Below are 19,633 nucleotides of genomic sequence, written 5' to 3'. Positions count from 1 at the left end.
AGGATGAGCCTATGCAGCTTGGAGCTGCTCGACCCCGCCTGACCCCAGAGGAAAAGACCAGACGCCGCACGCAGAATCTGTGCCTCTACTGCGGCACGGCAGGCCACTATGCCTCTGGCTGCCCTGCTAAGCATCGGATACCTGGACCTTCGCTGCCACCGCCGCCAAAAGGGCAGCCCCAGGCGTAAGTGGACCCCCCAGCCTGGGGCGACTAGCTGGGTCCTCCGAACAGCGGGCTGATACCCCAGGGCCATTCCTGCTACCAGTCAAACTCCGTCTGCCTGACGAACGCTGGCTGTTCGTGTATGCCATGCTGGACTCGGGAGCGGCCCACTGTTTTATAGATGCCGCCTTTGTGAAGCAGCACCAGATCCCTGTGCAGACAAAAGGGATTCCGTCGCTGGTGGAGGCTATTGACGGGCGCCTCCTCCGTTCTGGCCCCGTCACCCAGGAGACCTGTCCCATCACCTTCCACGTCCAGCAGCACCAAGAACAGCTGCGGTTTGATGTCGCCCGCATGCCTCGCTTCCCGCTGATTCTAGGCCTTTCCTGGCTGAAGCTGCACAACCCCATCGTGGACTGGGCCCAGCAGGAACTACGCTTCCGAGACCCATGCCCCCATCTGACTCCTCCCACCACTCTAGCAGCTGGCATCCCGAGTGGTGGTCCTCAGCTCCCTCAGAAGTATGTGGACTTTGCTGATGTCTTCGAAGAGACAGGAGCTGATCAGCTTCCCCCTCACCGGCCCTACGACTGTGCCATTGATTTGGTACCTGGGGCACCACTCCCGGTGGGGCGTCTGTACCCAATGTCGGAGCCGGAGTTGGCAGCTCTGCGAGACTTCCTGGACAAGAACCTGAAACGCGGATTCATCCGACCCTCAACCTCTCCCCTATCTGCTCCAGTGCTCTTCGTGAAGAAGAAAAGTGGGGAGCTCCGGCTGTGCAATGACTACCGGGCCCTGAACAAGATCACCATCCGCGACCGGTACCCTCTACCACTGATCCCTGAACTCTTGGATCGCCTAAAGGGGGCCCAAATCTACACCAAGCTGGACCTCCGTGGAGCGTACAATTTGGTGCGCATACGGCCCGGAGACGAATGGAAGACCGCGTTTGGGACCCGATACGGGCAGTACGAGCACCTGGTAATGCCCTTCGGACTGACCAATGCCCCCGCTGTCTTCCAGAGGTTCATGAATGACATATTCCGGGACCTGCTCGACCGCTTCGCGATCATATACCTGGATGACATTCTAATTTACTCCCGCAATCCTGCCCAGCACGCCGAGCACGTCCGCCAGGTCCTGCAGCGCCTACGAGCCCATGGTCTCTACGCTAAGCTGGAGAAGTGCGACTTCGACCTGCGCTCCGTCGAGTTCCTTGGGCACATCGTGTCACCGCAGGGGATCCTCATGGACCCGAAAAAAGTAGAAGCGGTCCTGACCTGGCAGGCTCCTCAGAATCGCAAAGACCTGCAGCGGTTCCTCGGTTTTGCCAACTACTATCGGCAATTCATCCCGGCCTACGCATCCCTGACCACACCCCTGACTCAACTACTCCGCCCCAAAGAACCCTTCCACTGGTCCCCAGAGGCCGATAACGCCTTCTCCACCCTGAAGACTCGCTTTGCCACCGGGCCACTCCTGAGATACCCCGACCCCCAGCTTCCCTTTACGGTGGAAGCTGATGCCTCCAACGTGGCCCTGGGAGCGGTGCTGTCCCAGCGCGAGGAGCCGTCCCAGCCACTACAGCCCTGCGCCTATTACTCGCGGCAGCTCACTGCTGCAGAGAGGAACTATACCATCTGGGAGAGGGAGTTGCTCGCGATCAAGGCGGCGTTTGAGGTTTGGCGACATTACCTCGAAGGGGCTCGCCACCCTGTTCAAGTGCTCACCGATCACCGGAACTTGGAACACCTCCAGACCACCCGCCGTCTCAACCAGCGCCAGATCCGGTGGTCCCTATTCTTCTCTCGCTTCGACTTCCGGATCTCCTACATCCCCCATACCCAGAACCGGAAAGCAGACGCGCTCTCCCGGAAACCGGAATACGCCCCTGCCTCAACTGAGACCGCGCCCGCTGCTCCAATCCTGCCGCCCTCAGTATTTGCAGCCACCTCCACTTCACCAGCACTCGTGGAGGACATTCGGGCTAGCCAGGCCAATGATCCCTGGGTCCAGCAACACCTCCAGGCTCTCCAAGATGACCCAACAGGGGAGTTCACGACTCGAGGCGGCCTCTTGCTACACCGCGAACGCCTCTATGTGCCGCCCGGGCCCTTGCGGGCAGAAGTGCTACGCCTGACCCATGACTCGTTACCCGCCGGGCACTTTGGACAGCATAAGACCACCCACTTGCTGACAAGGGAATTCTGGTGGCCACGAGTTCGCGCTGATGTTGCCCGCTATGTCAGCTCCTGTGACGTCTGCCGACGGGCCAAAGACATCCCAGCCAAACCCTCAGGGTTGCTGCAGCCCTTGCCCACATCTTCAGGACCCTGGGATACCATCTCGATGGACTTCATCACGGAACTTCCACGCTCCAAGGGTCAGACTTGTATCTGGGTGGTCGTCGACCTATTTACCAAGATGGCCCACTTTGTTCCGTGCCCGAAACTCCCCACAGCTCAGGAGACGGCCCAGCTTTACCTGCAACACATCTTTCGTCTGCATGGACTCCCAGCCCATCTGATCTCCGATCGGGGCCCTCAGTTCTCCTCTCGGTTCTGGCAAGCCCTCCATTCCAGCCTGGGTACTCGAGTGCACCTGTCCTCGGCCTACCACCCACAGACAGATGGCCAGACAGAGCGCACCAATGCCACGCTAGAGCAATATCTCCGCTGTTACACCTGTTACCAGCAGGATGACTGGACCACTCTATTGCCCCTAGCGGAGTTTGCATACAACAACGCGGTCCATTCATCCACCCAAATGACCCCATTTGCTGCAACCTACGGGTACCACCCTCGGTTCTTCCCAGCGATCCTACCACCCACGAATGTCCCCGCCGTTGATGCCTACCTGCAAGAACTCCGTGCCAGCCAAGACTTGCTCCGAGAGCAGCTACAGCAAGCCAAGGAGGCATATAAACGGGCTGCGGACCGAAAGAGGCAAGAAGGCCCTCCAGTGCAGCCGGGGGATCAGGTGTGGCTCTCAACTCGCTACCTGCGCCGGCCTGGTCGGTCTCACAAGCTGGATGCACGGTTCATTGGACCCTACCCCGTCGTTGAACAAATAAACCCCGTCGCCTTCAGGCTCCAGTTGCCACCCCACCTCCGCATTCACCCCGTGTTTCATCGCTCCCTCCTTGTTCCGGCTGCACCCCCTGACCCAGCTCGGACTCCTTCCCCACCGCCGCCACCACCAGTGTTGGTGGATGACGAGGAAGAATATGAGGTGCGCCAGATCCTGGACTCCCGGTACCATCGTGGAGGCCTCCAGTACCTGGTGGACTGGGAGGGATACGGCCCAGAAGACCGGTCTTGGGAGCCCGAGGACAATCTTCATGCCCCGGACTTGGTGCACCAGTTCCACAACGACCACCCCGACCTTCCAGGTCCCTCGACGGAGGGGGGCCCTGGGGGGGGGGATAGTGTCATGGGTGCTGGGGACCCTTCAGAGGAAGTTGAGTCTGATGAGGAAACTGTGCCCCTGCCACCTGCACCAGTGCCCCTGCCTCCTGCTGGAGAAGATCCCAGCCCCCCTGCCTCGCCCTCTCGGGTGGCTCGTGTGCGTGACCGCCTCCGGCAGGACCTCAGGGATCGGAGGAGGGCGGCACGCTCACAAGCAAGACGCTCCCTGAGCCCTGAGTTCTGAGAGGATTCTGGCCCTTCTAAGAGCAAGGATGCTTGAGTGGTAACAGGATCCTGGCTGCCTCCCTGAGCCAGCAATTAGCCCAAACGGGCAACAGCCAGCAGAGGGCTATATAGCTGTGGGCTTTGGGAGGAAGCTTTGTGGAAGCAACTAGTCATCTCCCTGACATTCTAGCATCCACTCCGGCTTGACTTTGGTTCCTGACTCCTTGACTTTGGCTTTGGACTTCTGGACTCCCTGACCTCGGCTTCTGGACCTCAGACCTGCGATACTTCTACAGTGATTCGGATTTGGCGCCTCGGACCCTCCTGCTTACTGGCTACAGACCTCGGACTGCCTCTGGACTTTGCCTGACCCGGCCCCAGCCGTGACACCTCCTGTCTCACAGAGTAGCCAGCCAGTTCCTCTGGAGGGCCAACAACAGGGCACAGAAGCTGAGGCCTTCATAAGAACATCAGAAGAGCCCTGCTGGATCAGACCAGTGGTCCATCTAGCCCAGCCAGCCTTCTGTCTCACAGAGTGGCCAGCCAGTTCCTCTGGAGGGCCAACAACTGGGCACAGAGGCCTTCTGGCATTACCTCCTGGCTCTGGAATTCAGAAGCTGACTGCCTCTGAATGTGGAGTTCCCTTTAGTCACTGTGGCGAGTAGCCACCGACAGACTTTATCCTCCAGGAATCCTTCTTATAAGAACATAAGAAATTCACAAATCAGGACTCCTAGTCAACTAAACCAAAAGAGGCCCTAAAAACAAAAACATCTTCAGCTGCCTCCTAAAGTGAGGGGGGCCAAGAGCACCACCCTGGGTAGGTTGTTTCAGAATCAAGAGGCTGCCACTGAAAAGGCCCTCTCTCATGCAGGCACCGAACAAGCATCTTTGATTGATGGGATAATCAGAAGGGCCTCTTCCTGTGATCTCATTTCCCAAGCAAGAACATATGGGATAGAGAAGATAGAGAAAGAAGCACTTTTCTCCCTCTCTCACAATAAAAGAACTCAATGAAAATGCTGAGCAGTTGGGTTAGAATGGATAAAAGGAAGAACTTCTTCACCCAAAGGGTGATTAAGAACATAAGAAAAGCCATATTGGATCAGACCAATGGCCCATCTAGTCCAACACTCTGTGTCACACAGTGGCCAAAAAAACCCAAGTGCCATCAAGAGTCCACCAGTGAGGCTAGAAGCCCTTCCACTGTGCACCCCAAGCATAAAAATACAGAGCATTACTGCCCCAGACAGAGAGTTCCAACAATAAGCTGTGGCTAATAGCCACTGATGGACCTCTGCTCCATATGCTTATCTATTCCCCTCTTAAAGCTGTCTATGCTTGCAGCTGCCACCACCTCCTGTGGCAGTGAATTCCACTTGTTAATCACCATTTGGGTGAAGAAGTACTTCCTTTTATCAGTTCTAACCCGACTGCTCAGCAATTTCATTGAATGCCAATGAGTTCTTGTATTGTGAGAAAGGGAGAAACATACTTCTTTCTCTACCTTCTCTATCCCATGCGTAATCTTGTAAACGTGGAATTCACTGCCACAGGAGGTGGTGGCAGCTACAGTATAACCCCCTCCAGAGCCCCATGGGGCAGAGTGGTAAAGCTGCAGTACTGCAGTCCAAACTCTCTGCCCACAACCTGAGTTTGATCCAGCAAAAGCTGGGTTCAGGTAGCTGGCTCAAGGTTGACTCAGCCTTCCATCCTTCAGAGGTCAGTAAAATGAGTGCCCAGCTTGCTGAGAAGGAAGTGTAGATGACCGGGGAAAGCAATGGCAAACTACCCTGTAAAAAGTCTCTGTGAAAATGTCGTGATGCGACACCACCCCAGAGTCAGAGGAAAAGGAAGAAGAAGAAGAGGAAGAAGACTGCAGATTTATACCCCGCCCTTCTCTCTGAATCAGAGACTCAGAGTGGCTTACAATCTCCTATGTCTTCTCCCCTCACAACAGACACCCTGTGAGGTGGGTGGGGCTGGAGAGGGCTCTCACAGCAGCTGCCCTTTCAAGGACAACCTCTGCCAGAGCTATGGCTGACCCAAGGCCATTCCAGCAGTTGCAAGTGGAGGAGTGGGCAATCAAACTGGTTCTCCAAGATAAGAGTCTGCACACTTAACCACTACACCAGACCGGCTCTCCGACTGGTGCTTGCACAGTGGACAACATTTAGTTGTTTTTTTTAATAACCCCCTCCAGGACAGGAGAGATCTCCAGGCCCAGGTCTGCCTTCCTACCAACCCAGAGAACCTCTGTCTCATCAGGATTCAGTTTCAGCGTGTTCACCTTCATCCAGCCCAATCACCACCTTCAGAACACCAACCGCTTCCTTGGAATTAGGTGGGAAAGAAAATTACAACCGAAGAGGCTTGCGACCCGGTGCACGCTTGGTCATAAACCCCACCGAGCCCGGGGGAAGGTTACTTCTGAACGAAGCGTCTAGGGTTAAAGAGCACAATGCAACAAAAACATACCGCAAGAAGGGGAAAAGAACTGAAGTCGGTCAACAAGGTAGTTTTCAAGGACAGCGAGGCGCACTAGTAACCCTCTCATGCTGACAGTGAAAAGCAGAGCAGTTCCGCCAGCAGTAAATGAATCACTGGAAATCTGGGATTCTTTTCGCCTCAATCCAATTCAGAGAGACAGCTGGAGAAAAGGGGTTTGCCGCTGCCCTTCTTCATCAGCGTTCTTACGGTTTTCATCGGGCTGTGCGGGGAGAGGGCATGAATGAGACAATTACCCGCCTTCCCATCACCCAGAAACATGAAGGTAACCGCACAATTCCATCTGTCACAGTTGGTTAGCGAGATCAAAAACTCAACCGCACGCAGCCTATCTGCAGGGATACTTAATCGCCGATATAACGATATGCGGCCGCAACATGGTGGATGGCGGATTTCACTTAGCCGCCAGAAAGAACGCGGATTCATTAGAAGCGCGCCGCAAACCGACAGCCGCAATAAATTTCCGGCTAGTTAAAGCGGTGCGTTTTACTTTATCCAATAAAAACTCTTGATGCATTAAGAGACATATTGTCAGAAAGCCTTCCGTTTAAATACACTTTATGTCAAGCTCTTAACGGGCAACGGGAGCTCTTCTCTTCCAACGGTTCATTCAGACACCGCTGTCAACGGCGCGCGCTAAGAAGAGGAAGGAGACTGGGGGAACCGGCAAAGAGTTATGGTTTTTAGCTAAGCCACAGCAAAAAAAGCAAAATTTGTGGCTGGGATACAGGATGCGAGGCTGGTGCTTGTGCTTTTACACCAGGATGTGACGGTCACTAGTGGTGGTGGAAAGTGCTTTCAAGCTGCAATTGACTTACGGTGAGTCCTCTCGGGTTTTCAAGGCAAGAGAAGTTCGTTTGTGGTTTGCCATTGCCTGCCTCTGCACAGAAGAAGGAGAAGGAGAAGACTGCAGATTTATACCCCGCCCTTCTCTCTGAATCAGAGAGGCTCACAATCTCTTATCTTTTCCCCCCACAACAGACACCCTGTGAGGTAGGTGGGGCTGAGAGAGCTCTCCCAGAAGCTGCCCTTTCAAGGACAATTCCTGCAATAGTTATGGCTGACCCAAGGCTGTTCCAGCAGCTGCAAGTGGAGGAGTGGGGAATCAAACCCGGTTCTCCCAGGTAAGAGTCCGCACGCTTAACCACTACAGCAGCCCTGGACTTCCTCTGGTGTTCTCCCATCCAAGTATTAACCACGACCAACCCTGCTTAGCTTCTGAGATCTGATGAGATGGGGCTAGCTTGGGCCAAGAAGGTCAGATCATTATTGCCATTACTCTAGCCCAGGGGTGGCCAAACTGTGCTTCAAGAGCCACATGTGGCTCTTTCACACATATTGTGTGGTTAAGTGCGTGGACTCTTATCTGGGAGAACCGGGTTTGATCCCCATCCCTCCTCCACATACACCTGCTGATGTGACCTTGGGTCAGCCACAAGTTCTCTCAAGGCTGTTCTGCTCAAGAGCAGTTTCTGTCAGAGCTCTCTCAGCCCCCACCTACCTCGCAGGGGGTCTATTGTGGGGAGTGGAAGGGAAAGGAGATTGTGAGCCGCTCTGACACTCCTTTGGCTAGCGAAGGGTGGGGTATAAAAATCCCATCTCTTCTTCCTCTCAAAGCCCCCACCAGCTTCTCCAGCTTGGAAAATGCATTTAAAGTTAAAAGTGGCTTTCTTCCTTCTCCCCCTCCCTACCCCTCTCTTCTTGCCTGCCTGCCTGCCTTCCTGCTCTCAAACATCTGACATTCATGTCTTGCAGCTCTCAAACATCTGATGTTTGTTCTGTGTGGCTCTTACATTAAAAGCAAGTTTGGCCACCCCTGCTCTATAGCAACTCAAGGCTGGGCTAAACCAATAACATCCCCCCCCCCTCCGCAATCGTGACCATGGGGTAGTCACACTCACTCAGATTAACCTACCCCAGATTAACCTAGGCCCGTGTGAAATATATAGAGCCTATATTGAGGGCAAATTCTGGGCTGCTGGAATCAGAATGAGAGCCAGTTTGGTGTAGTGGTTAAGTGTGTGGACTCTTATCTGGGAGAACCGGGTTTGATTCCTCACTCCTCCACTTGCACCTGCTGAAATAGCCTTGGGTTAGCCATAGCTATCACAGGAGTTGTCCTTGAAAGGGCAGCTGCCGTGAGAGCCCTCTCAGCCCCACCCACCTCGCAGGGTGTCTGTTGTGGGGGGAGAAGACGTGGGAGATTGTAAACTGCTCTGAGTCTCTGATTCAGGGAGAAGGGCGGGGTATAAATCTGCAATTCTTCTTCTTCTTAATCTCATGCTTTCAGATGAAAACGAGTTCATTTCTGAAGCTGTTGCCAAGTTCTGTGCTGCCTGCTAAAATATCCGAAAGACTCATTCTACTGCTTCTGAGTTTTAAGTTTTTCTGTTTTAACTTGTGTCTTGATGTACCGTAATCTCTTATACTGAACATATTAAGACAATTGTCCATCCTAATACTTATTAGAGTATAAATTTTATCTTCTGTGCTGAAGCTTTTAAATTCTTGGGGTTTTTTACTTGGTTTGTAACTGTAAATAAACTGACTGACTGACCTACCTCACAAGGTTGTTGTTAAGGATAAAATGGAGGGGAGGCGGAGGATGTAACCCACTTTGTGCCCCCATTGGGAAGAAAGGCTCGATATACAGCAGGGATGGCCAAACTTGCTTAACGTAAGACCCACACAGAATAAACATCAGATGTTTGAGAGCCGCAAGACATGAATGTCAAATATTTGAGAGCCAGAAGGCAGGCAGGCAAATAGATGGAGGAAGGGAGGGAGAGGTCGAAGGAAAGCAGCTTTTACCTTGAAATGCATCCTCCAAGCTGCTGGCTGGCTTGGCTTGGAGAAGTGATTTAAAGAGAGAAATGCCTTCTCCAAGCCAGCTTCAAGAGCCACACAATACATGCAACATTGCCACATGTGGCTCCTGAGCCACAGTTTGCCCACTCCAGATATTTTTGTTGTTGTTCAGTCGCAAAGTCAAGTACAACTCTTCCACAATCCTCCAAAGTCTGCTCAAACTTTTGTTAGTTACATCAGTAACGCTGTCCAGCCATCTCATCTTTTGCCATCCCCTTCTTCTTTTGCCTTCTGTCTTTCCCAGCATTAGGGTCTTCTCCAGGGAGTGCTCCTTTCTCATTTGGTGGCCAAAGTACTGGAGCTTCAGCTTCAGCATCTGACCTTCCAGGGAACAGTCTGGGTTGATTTCCCTTAGGACTGACTGATTTGATCTTCTTGCAGTCCAAGGGACTCTCAAGAGTCTTCTCCAGCACCACAGCTCGAAGGCATCTATTCTTCTGCGCTCGGCCTTCCTTATGGTCCAACTCTCACAGCCATACATTACCCCTGGGAATATCATCACCTTGACTATACGGACTTTTGTTGGCAGGGTGATGTCTCTGCTTTTTATTATACTGCTCTCACCACGTTAAGGCAGCAATACATGTGAGGGACCCCCGATATACAGGAAGCAAATAAAATAAACAATGTCTCAGCAGAAGTTCAGCCAGTGACCATCAAGACTCCGTGATGACTTGAACGCAGGCCTTTCTTATCCCAGCACTCTCAGCCCAGACAGAACACTACAGTGGTCGAAAACATGAAGGCAAGGGGAGAAAGCCACAGATGATAACCTACTGACCGTGAAGAAAAAAAAGTGTTTAAAAAAATCATACGCCTTTTAAAACACGGCATTTATAAAGGTTTGTGTCTAGTCAGTACATGAAACTGCACAGATACACCGCTAACGAGCGGCTTCCCAACACGGTAAGGCTTGAAAATTATTATTTGCAAAAAAAAAACCAAAACAGGACACAGACAGGAGTTTGGATTGCCTGGGCACAGCGGAACAAAATTTTAAAAAACACATCCCGCAGCCAGCCACACAGTCTGGCGGGAACGCCTAGCGAAAGTGGGACCCGCTTCCCTCCTTAAATTCCATCTGCTCCTTGGATCAAAGCGGTTGTGTCCAATTAGCAAGGACACCAACTTAAGAAACACTAAGAAGCTACCAAAAAAAAAAAATCCTAAAGATCAATGTCTGCCCGGCCAAAAATAGCTCCAAGATGTCTCATGTGTCCTTCTAAAACAAACACAAGAGATAAGTATTTGAAGACTAGAAATAACTGCGTGGCCATGAATTATTCAGCAGAGGAGAGGGAAAAGTTCAGGACTGAATCAAGTACAGTTCATTCCCTGCCTGTTCCCCCTAAAAATATTTTCCCAGCTTACTACAGAGACAATCAACATCCCAGGAACCAAAAAAGGAGGATCCAGACAAGTTATAATACAACCAAATAAGAACATAAGAACTTAAGAACATAAGAGAAGCCATGTTGGATCAGGCCAGTGGCCCATCCAGTCCAATACTCTGTGTCACACAGTGGCCAAAAAGCCCCAAGTGCCCTCAGGAGGTCCATCAGTGGGACCAGGAAACTAGAAGCCCACCCACTGTGCCCCACCCCAAACACCAAGAATACAGAGCATCACTGCCCCAGACAGAGAGTTCCAACAATAGGCTGTGGCTAATAGCCACTGATGGACCTCTGCTCCATATGCTTATCCAATCTCCTCATGAAGCTGTATAGAAGTATTGTCAGAAGACATATAGAAAAGAAGTATTGTCAAAAGAGAAAGATAGGTTTATTAGTGTGGCCACTAGCTGCAGTGACTGAGGGGAACTTCCATATTCAGAGACACTAAAGCTCTGAATCTCAGAGCCATGGGGGCAACATCAGGGGAAGGCCTTGGTCGTCCCTATGCTCTGTTTTGGCCATCCAGAGGAACTGGTTGGCTACTGTGCCAGCCAGGATGCAAGGGATAGATGGACACTGGTCTGATCCAGCAGGGCTCTTCTTATGTTCTCAGGATGCTGGACTAGATGGACCACTGGTCTGATCCAGCAGGGCTCTTCTTATGTTCTCAGGATGCTGGACTAGATGGAGCACTGGTCTGATCCAGCAGGGCTCTTCTGATGTTCTCGGGATGCTGGACTAGATGGACCACTGGTCTGATCCAGCAGGGCTCTTCTGATGTTCTCGGGATGCTGGACTAGATGGACCACTGGTCTGATCCAGCAGGGCTCTTCTGATGTTCTCGGGATGCTGGACTAGATGGACCACTGGTCTGATCCAGCAGGGCTCTTCTTATGTTCTCAGGATGCTGGACTAGATGGACCACTGGTCTGATCCAGCAGGGCTCTTCTGATGTTCTCAGGATGCTGGACTAGATGGAGCACTGGTCTGATCCAGCAGGGCTCTTCTGATGTTCTCGGGATGCTGGACTAGATGGACCACTGGTCTGATCCAGCAGGGCTCTTCTGATGTTCTCGGGATGCTGGACTAGATGGACCACTGGTCTGATCCAGCAGGGCTCTTCTGATGTTCTCGGGATGCTGGACTAGATGGACCATTGGTCTGATCCAGCAGGGCTCTTCTGATGTTCTCGGGATGCTGGACTAGATGGACCACTGGTCTGATCCAGCAGGGCTCTTCTTATGTTCTCGGGATGCTGGACTAGATGGACCACTGGTCTGATCCAGCAGGGCTCTTCTGATGTTCTCAGGATGCTGGACTAGATGGAGCACTGGTCTGATCCAGCAGGGCTCTTCTGATGTTCTCGGGATGCTGGACTAGATGGACCACTGGTCTGATCCAGCAGGGCTCTTCTTATGTTCTCAGGATGCTGGACTAGATGGAAAAGGGGCTGAGAAAGCCCCTTGCTGGTGTCACCATAAGACTTATATGGGAGACCATCAAAGAAAGCTCTGCAGAGGAAGGCCATGGTAAACCACCTCTGCTTCCACTTGCCTTTAAAGCCCCTTGCTGGGGTCACCATAAGCTGGAAGCTAAGCAGGGTCAGAACTTGGAAGGGAGACCTCCAAGGAAGGTTTTGCAGAGGAGGGCCATGGCAAACCACCTCACTTGGCTTGAAAATCCCTTTCTGGAGTCTCCATAAGGCTTGGATGAGAGACCACCAAGGAAGGCTCTGCAGAGGAAGGCCACGGCAGACCCCCTCTGCTTCTCACTTGCCTTGAAAGCCCCTTCCTGGGGTCACCATAAGGCTCGGATGAGAGACCACAAAGGAAGGCTCTGCACAGGAAGGGAACCCCCTCTGCTTCTCACCTGCCTTGAAAGCCCCTTGCTGGGGTTGCAGAAAGTCCGCTATGACTTGGCAGTGCCTACATACGTAAGGTAACCAGAGGGAAGGCAATCAACCACATACTAAACTGCAAACAGTAAAGCAGGACACCTGCTCCAGGAGTCTGGGAATCAAGGGGTCTTAGCTTCCTCCTACAAAGCAAGACCTAAATCAACAATGATGGAATGCCACAGCCAAGCATTTCTGTGCTCAAAGATGATAACGTTGGTTTCTGCCATGTTTATTCCCTTATTTCTTTACCGCCGTCTTTGAAAAGGCATTTGTAGTGCTTTTTCTGTAGCAGGAACTCCTTTGCATATTAGGCCATGCACCCCTGATGTAGCCAATCCTCCAAGAGCTTAGAGGGCTCTTCGTGCAGGGCCTACTGGAAGCTCCAGGAGGATTGGCTGCATCAGGAAGGTTTGGCCTAAGATGCAAAGGAGTTCCTGCTACAAAAAAAAGCCCTGGGCATGTGTGAACAATCACAAGGCCGAAGCCGGCTACATCCCTGCAGCTGTGTGGTTCGTCTCTCTCCTGAATGTTTGCCGTTAACGCTTGCAGTTACAGTCCAACTTATTACATTTTCCCAAGTGCTCTATAATTACTACACAAAGAAAACCCGTCAGGCGATCAGTCGGAGGCCGTGCTTCTCTCTCTCTCTGCAAAAACAGTGATAACAATATATTAAGCAGCTGACCTTTCCACCGAGCGGCTATGCCTACCGAATCCTTGTGCAAATCTCAACGCATTGTTTTAGCAGAAAGGTCACAGAGCATGTTGCGTTAGTGGAGGTGATGTTTCGCTCCCCAGCAGAAAGCAAACCTCCCATGAGTATTTTCTCCCAGACTCAAGAACAAGTGGTGCCACACCTATTCCAAGAGTTGTCAACTTCCAGGCTGTTTTATAATAAAGTTATTCCAGAAAATATTCCATTGCCTACTTAGAATCAGAGTTGGAAGGGATCTCTAAGGTCATCTAGTCCAACCCCCTGCACAATGCAGGAAACTCACAAACACTTCCCCCTAAATTCACAGGATCTTCATTGCTGTCAGAGGGCCATCTAGCCTCTGTTGAAAAACCTCCAAGGAAGGAGAGCCCACCACCTCCCGAGGAAGCCTGTTCCACTGAGGAACCACTCTCACAGTCAGGAATTTCTTCCTAATGTTGAGCCGGAAACTCTTCTGATATAATTTCAACCCACTGGTTCTACCTTCCAGGGCCACAGAAAACAATTCCGCACCATCCTCTTCTGTTTTTAAACAGAAGCTAGATGGCCATCTGACAGCAGTGAAGACCCTGTGAATTTAGGGGGAGGTGTTTGTGAGTTTCCTGCATTGTGCAGGGGGTTGGACTAGATTATCCTAGAGGTCCCTTCCAACTCTATGATTATATGACTCTAAATGGAGAGTTGTTATTATTGAAGATAGTCACAGACCTGACAGGTAGGAGAAATCAGTTCACCTGGAGAAAATGGCTGCCTTGGAAGGTGGACTCTGTGGCATTATATCCCCCCTCCCAAAGTCCCTCCTCTCCCCAAATCTGACCTTTCTCAGGTTCCACTCCCAAAATCTCCAGGTATTTAGCTAGTTAGTTCTCTTTATATCCCACCCTCCCTGCCAAAGCAGGCTATGGGCAGTAACAAGGCCAGTGGCAAATCTGAGTACATTAAAACCAAAGGTTTTAAAATGTTTAAAACAGCAAAATACAATAGTATTGAGCATTACGTTTATAACGGCAGCACACCAATCCTTTCCATCGTGATTTCCATCATACATTCAAATCTCCAGATGTAGTTCACATCTAAGGCAGGCTCTTTAAAAGAACCCGGATCTGGGAACCCGACCTATTCCACCATTTCCTGTGAACTCCTTTCCGTGGTTTATACCAATGGCGAGAATCCTGCCTTGCCGCTTTGTCCTACCTGTGAATGTAGCAAACCAGGAAATAAGCCACAGTTGCTGTAAACTTCAGCTCTTTTCCACGGGGCGGTCATGCCCCTGATTCTAAAGCAAGTGAGTCGAAAACCGAGTTTCTAAACTCTGATTCTAAAACAAGTGAGTCAAAAACCACTCTGACATTAGACAATCTAGCTCAGGGATTTCAAACATGCGGCCCGGGGGCCAAATCAGGCCCCCGAGCAACTGGCTGTCATCTGCTTCCTTCTCCCTCTCTCTTGCTTCCTTCTGCATCACAGCTTGCTTCACCAGGCTTGCTCAATCACACAGGAGCTACAGAGCAAAACCTCTATTTTCTCCATTAACTGAGGCTTCTCCCTTGGTTGGAAGGGGAGGAGGGACAGCTTGCTTTGCCAAGGCTCTCTCAACTACACAGCAGAGGTACTGAGCCAAGCCCTTCTTCCTTCTATTGGCTGAGGCTCCTCCCCCTCCTAATCCCCTGGAGAAGGAAGGAAAGAGCCAGAGCTTCCTATATCCAGTTCCCTGGATCCCATGGAAGAGATACAAAGAAAGCGCCTTTAAGACCAAAGAGTGCTAATGTTTTAAGCATGTTTTATTGTAATTTTTACTTGTGTTTGTCTGTGTCCTTTATAAAGTTTCTATCTCTGCTAATCATAAATAGGTACACACATGGCCCAACCCGACATGGCCTGGCCCGACAAGGTCTCATTTCTGTCAGATCTAGCCCTCATAACAAATGAATTCGACACCCCTGATCTAGCTCTTCTCCCTCTCAGACTGGATCCTGCATTTTCCTTATGGAGGAACATTCGCCTTCCAGGAATCACACACTCACAGCAAGAGAGAATGAAGCCAGCGTTGTGCAGAAAAGGGGACAAGGCAATACAGACAACCGTCTGTTCCTCTGAGACAACAGAGATAATGGAATGGCTGCCAACCGGAATCATAAGAGCAGAGAAGGAAAAATTTCCCAGGGATGGCAAGGAACATACACAGCCCGCTTCGTACCGGCTAAGCCGAGTTTACGCCAAACTCACTACGAGCACCGGCAGCCCTTGTTGACATTCCCTTAGTCAGCACAGGAAGTCCCAGTCCCACGAGAAGAGTTCGTGCCGCAATTTTCTTCCCATGAAAAGCTTCCCAGGGATGGCAAGGAATGACAACATACACAGCCCGCTTCGTACCGGCTAAGCCGAGCTTACGCCAAACTCACTACGAGCACCGGCAGCCCTTGTTGACATTCCCTTAGTCAGCACAGGAAGTCCCAGTCCCACGAGAAGAGTTCGTGCCGCAATTTTCTTCCCATGAAAAGCTTCCCAGGGATGGCAAGAAATGACAACATACACAGCCCGCTTCTTACCGGCTAAGCCGAGTTTACGCCAAACTCGCTACGAGCACCGGCAGCCCTTGATGACAGTTCCTTAGTCAGCACAGGAAGTCCGAGTCCCACGAGAAGAGTTCGTGCCGCAATTTCTCCCCACGCCGGCATCGTTCCTCCCTGCAATGATGCTAGTGAGAAATAGAACTGCAGCACGTTCTACTCTCACACAGGACTCCGGGCTTCCATCATTCCCGAGCTGCAAAGCAGGCATCCGATCAGCGGTGCCTCCTTCCCTGTCACTAACGGATGCATCAGAAAGGCCATTGGAGCGTTTTCCTATCCAGAGGCAAAGATGCTTGAATGACAGAGACAAAATACCCGAGCACAATAATGACACCTGTTAAGGGGGCAGGGGCAGCAAAATAGATACCCTACAAAGAAATTCCACCTTGCTAACAATTAGACTCCCCCAATGGACAAAAGACGCCTTCAAAACATCTTTGAAACAAGAAAGCAGCATTTTGTTCAGACCCTGTCATGATCCTGGGCCTAGCGAGGCTTACAGGCTCCAGAGGCCTGCCTAGGAGTAGCTACAGAGAGCCTGCATTTCCCAGGATAGCATTTCCCAGAGAGCCTGCATTTCCCACCTCTGATTGGGTGGCAAGGTTTTGGAGGGAAAACTGACCCAGAGAGGGGTGGGACCCGGGAGGCGAGCTAAAAGGCCAAAGCCAGACAGGGTGGGCTCTCTCTCTGTAAAAGGCTGCAGGAGAGAAGGCAGCAAGAGAGACCCATGGCAGTGAGTTTTGGTATTAGTAGCAGGGAACGTCTACTTAGTTGCATCAGGACTTCTATTTATTTGCACTCACCGTTACTGTTTTCACTATTGCACTAAATGTTCATCACCCATTTTCTTTTTTACACCACTAATAAAAAGCTTCTTTTTGTTGTTATACTGCCTGTGTCCTCACGTCTCCTTGGTCACAGTTAAGAGGCATTTACTAATAAGGAAGACAAGGGTGGCTGGGTGCTCTGGGAACTCCTCCCATGCAGACCCCTACCAGAGTGGCGACAGCCAGTAGAAGGCCCTCCCAGGACGATGTACTAAAACGAATGACAAGATGGTCCATAGGAAACAATAGCAGAGCCTGGATGGTCCATAGGATATAATGGGAGAGAAGACTGTCCATTGACTTGCATGGGCTTCATTGAAATACATTGAAGCCTGCAACAAAAACCTGGAATGGATTCTTTCAGGAAAGCCAAAAGATACTACAAGTGTCTTGAAAATGGATTGCCGGGGGAGGGTGGGTCAACACACTCTGGGACTGCATTGCCATTTTCTCCTGTCAATCCGGTCCTGGAGGTTGGCAAACTACCTTTTCCCCTGTCATTCCCCTGGCAACGCAGTCCCAGAGTGTGGCGACCCACCCTCCCTCTGGCAATCCCATTCCTGGACACTTGTAGTATCTTTTGGCTTTCCTGAAAGAATCCATTCCAGGTTTTTGTTGCAGCCGTTTCTGTGCTTCAACGAATTTCAATGCAGCCCATGCAAGTCAATGGACAATCTTCTCTCCCATTATATCCTATGGAACATCCAGGCTCTGCTATTGTTTCCTATGGACCATCTTGTCATTCGTTTTAGTACATCCCCTCCTAGGCCGCTACTGTGCGACAAACCTGGATAAACGTCCTAGCCCGGGGTGGGGAAATCACTCGATGCAGGGCCCAAGGAACGCTTGTAATCCCACACTTTTATTTACCTCTGCGGTCACGAGAACAGGATCATTACACTCCCCTGAACAGCTCCCATTCAGCTCCGTGGGGCTTGAGCAGGGGAAATTCCAGGTGGAGCGCATTTCTATTTGAACAAGCAAAGGGGACGGGGGCCGACAGAGAGGGAAAAGACAGCAGGGCATGATTGAGACACCCCCCGTTTCATTCAGAGGTCACTGCGACAGTGAAAACTTCTGCAGAACTACAAGAAAGGTTTGCTAGAACTAGAAACCTAATATGCCAATTTTGCTTTGCACTCCAGGTCTTGCGATCCTTTAAAAGACAATGTACTCACTCATGACTGGTATCCTCTGTTCTTATAGTCCCAGGCAGGCTTAACGCTAAGGTATCTTGTCCAAGATTTCTCAGAGGTATACATGTCCTAGCCAAAGGGAGAAAGAAAGAGGGAAAAAAAAACCCAAAAGGCAATATTAGTTTCAGAATATATCCACGTCATTAAACGCAGCACCTTAAATGACAAATCTAATGCTTGCAACAGCTCCCCCCCCCCCCCCGAAGGCTTACTAGGGGAAAGAAAAACTAGTCCGTAAGCAGGAATGACTCCCATGAGGGATAAAATGTATTCGTTGGTGCTGATATGCTGCACACAACATTATTTTCCTCGCAGCGTTCCAGGGGGTGGGGTGACGCATCCGCGGTAAACACAAATCTAAGTACAAATACGTTGCACGTTAAGCACCGTCGAGTCCCTTTCGTACATGCCCAAAGAAATGCCGATCACAACTTCGGGGTCAGGAAGCAATTTTTTCCCAGGCTAGTTTAGCCAGGGATCCCGGAAAGGGTTTTTTGCCGTCTTCTGGGCATGCAGAGGGGATCACTTGGGGTGTTGGGAGGGAGGTGGTTGTGGACTTCCTGCCTCGTGCAGGGGGTGGTAATAATAATAATAATAATATTTATATCCCGCCCTCCCTGCCGAAGCGGGCTCAGGGCGGCTCACAACATATAAATTACAGTTTGCAATATAAAACATCAGTACAATTGATACATAGTTCATTTAGATAAAACCATGACCTAGTTGACCTAGATGACACCTTCCAACTCTATGATTCCAATTCACTTCCAACCGGGGTGCTTTTTTTGTAGCAGGAACTCCTTTGCATATTAGACCGCACCCCCCCCCCCCCCGATGTAGCCAATCCTCCAAGAGTTTACAGTAGGCCCTGTAACAAGAGCCCTGTCAGCTCTTGGAGGATTGGCCACATCAGGGGTGTGTGGCCTAATATGTAAATGAGTTCCGGCTTTAAAAAAGAACACCCTGCTTCCAAGGATAAACTAATGTCTTCCAAAGCAACCTATCGCTAACAGCCTTGCTCGTGGCTTCCTTGACTGAGTCAACAATCTCAGCTTGAGTCTTCCATAGCTCTCCCCCATTACTCCACGGCCACAGCCCCAATAGGAAAACCGACCTTCCCCTCTTCCGGAGATATTACATGCTTCTTTTTCTTTTCAGAAAATGAAGCCTTTCGTTCTCAAAACAGATGACGCGCAGGCATAATTCTAGGCAAACCCCTGAGTGAGAAGAAAGGGGGGCCTCGAGCTGGCACCCAACTAATTTATTCACAAATAAAGGAAACTGCTTAACGTATTTTCATTTCTTTCCCCCACACATACCCACACAAACAACTTCAGGAGCATCAGTTCTTAAATCATCCCGCGACTAAGGGATTTTCTCAAAATCCTCTCTCCTGGGTTTAATCTAGGATTGCCAAATCCAATTCAAGAAATATCTGGGGACTTTGGGGGTGGAGCCAGGAGACTTTAGGGGTGGAGCCAGGAGCAAGGGTGTGGCAAGCAGGATTGAACTCTAAAGGGAGTTCTAGCCATCACATTTAAAGGGACCACACACCTTTTAAACACCTTCCCTCCACTGGAAATAATGAAGGATTATTTTATACCCTCTTTTGGGGCTCACAGAACTGGACCCCCCGGTCCAATCTTTTTGAAACTTGGGGGAGGGGATACTTTGGGGAGAGGCACTGGATGCTATGCTGCAAATTTGGTGGAAAGGAAAGGTCCCCTGTGCAAGCACCAGTCGTTTCCGACTCTGGGGTGACGTTGCTTTCACGTTTTCACGGCAGACTTTTTACGGGGTAGTTTGCCATTGCCTTCCCCAGTCATCTACACTCCCCCCCCCCCAGCAACCTGGGTA

General features: G+C 50.8%; 1 protein-coding gene across 1 annotated transcript in view; it reads right to left on the bottom strand.

Moving 5' to 3' along the window:
- The window catches only part of USP6NL (USP6 N-terminal like), a 267,261-nt gene that overhangs the window by 225,879 nt on the left and 21,749 nt on the right, over nt 1-19,633 (bottom strand). The window contains exon 2 of the mRNA XM_060245943.1: nt 17,759-17,845. Within this exon, the coding sequence (XP_060101926.1) occupies nt 17,759-17,762 (4 nt within the window). The 5' untranslated portion in view covers nt 17,763-17,845. The remainder of the gene's footprint in view (nt 1-17,758; nt 17,846-19,633) is intronic.

The sequence above is a fragment of the Heteronotia binoei genome, chromosome 8 (genome assembly GCF_032191835.1).
Source record: "Heteronotia binoei isolate CCM8104 ecotype False Entrance Well chromosome 8, APGP_CSIRO_Hbin_v1, whole genome shotgun sequence".
Classification (NCBI taxonomy): Eukaryota; Metazoa; Chordata; class Lepidosauria; order Squamata; family Gekkonidae; genus Heteronotia; species Heteronotia binoei.
The sequence above is the reverse complement of the archived record's forward strand: the minus strand, read 5'-3'. Positions and strand labels throughout refer to the sequence as shown.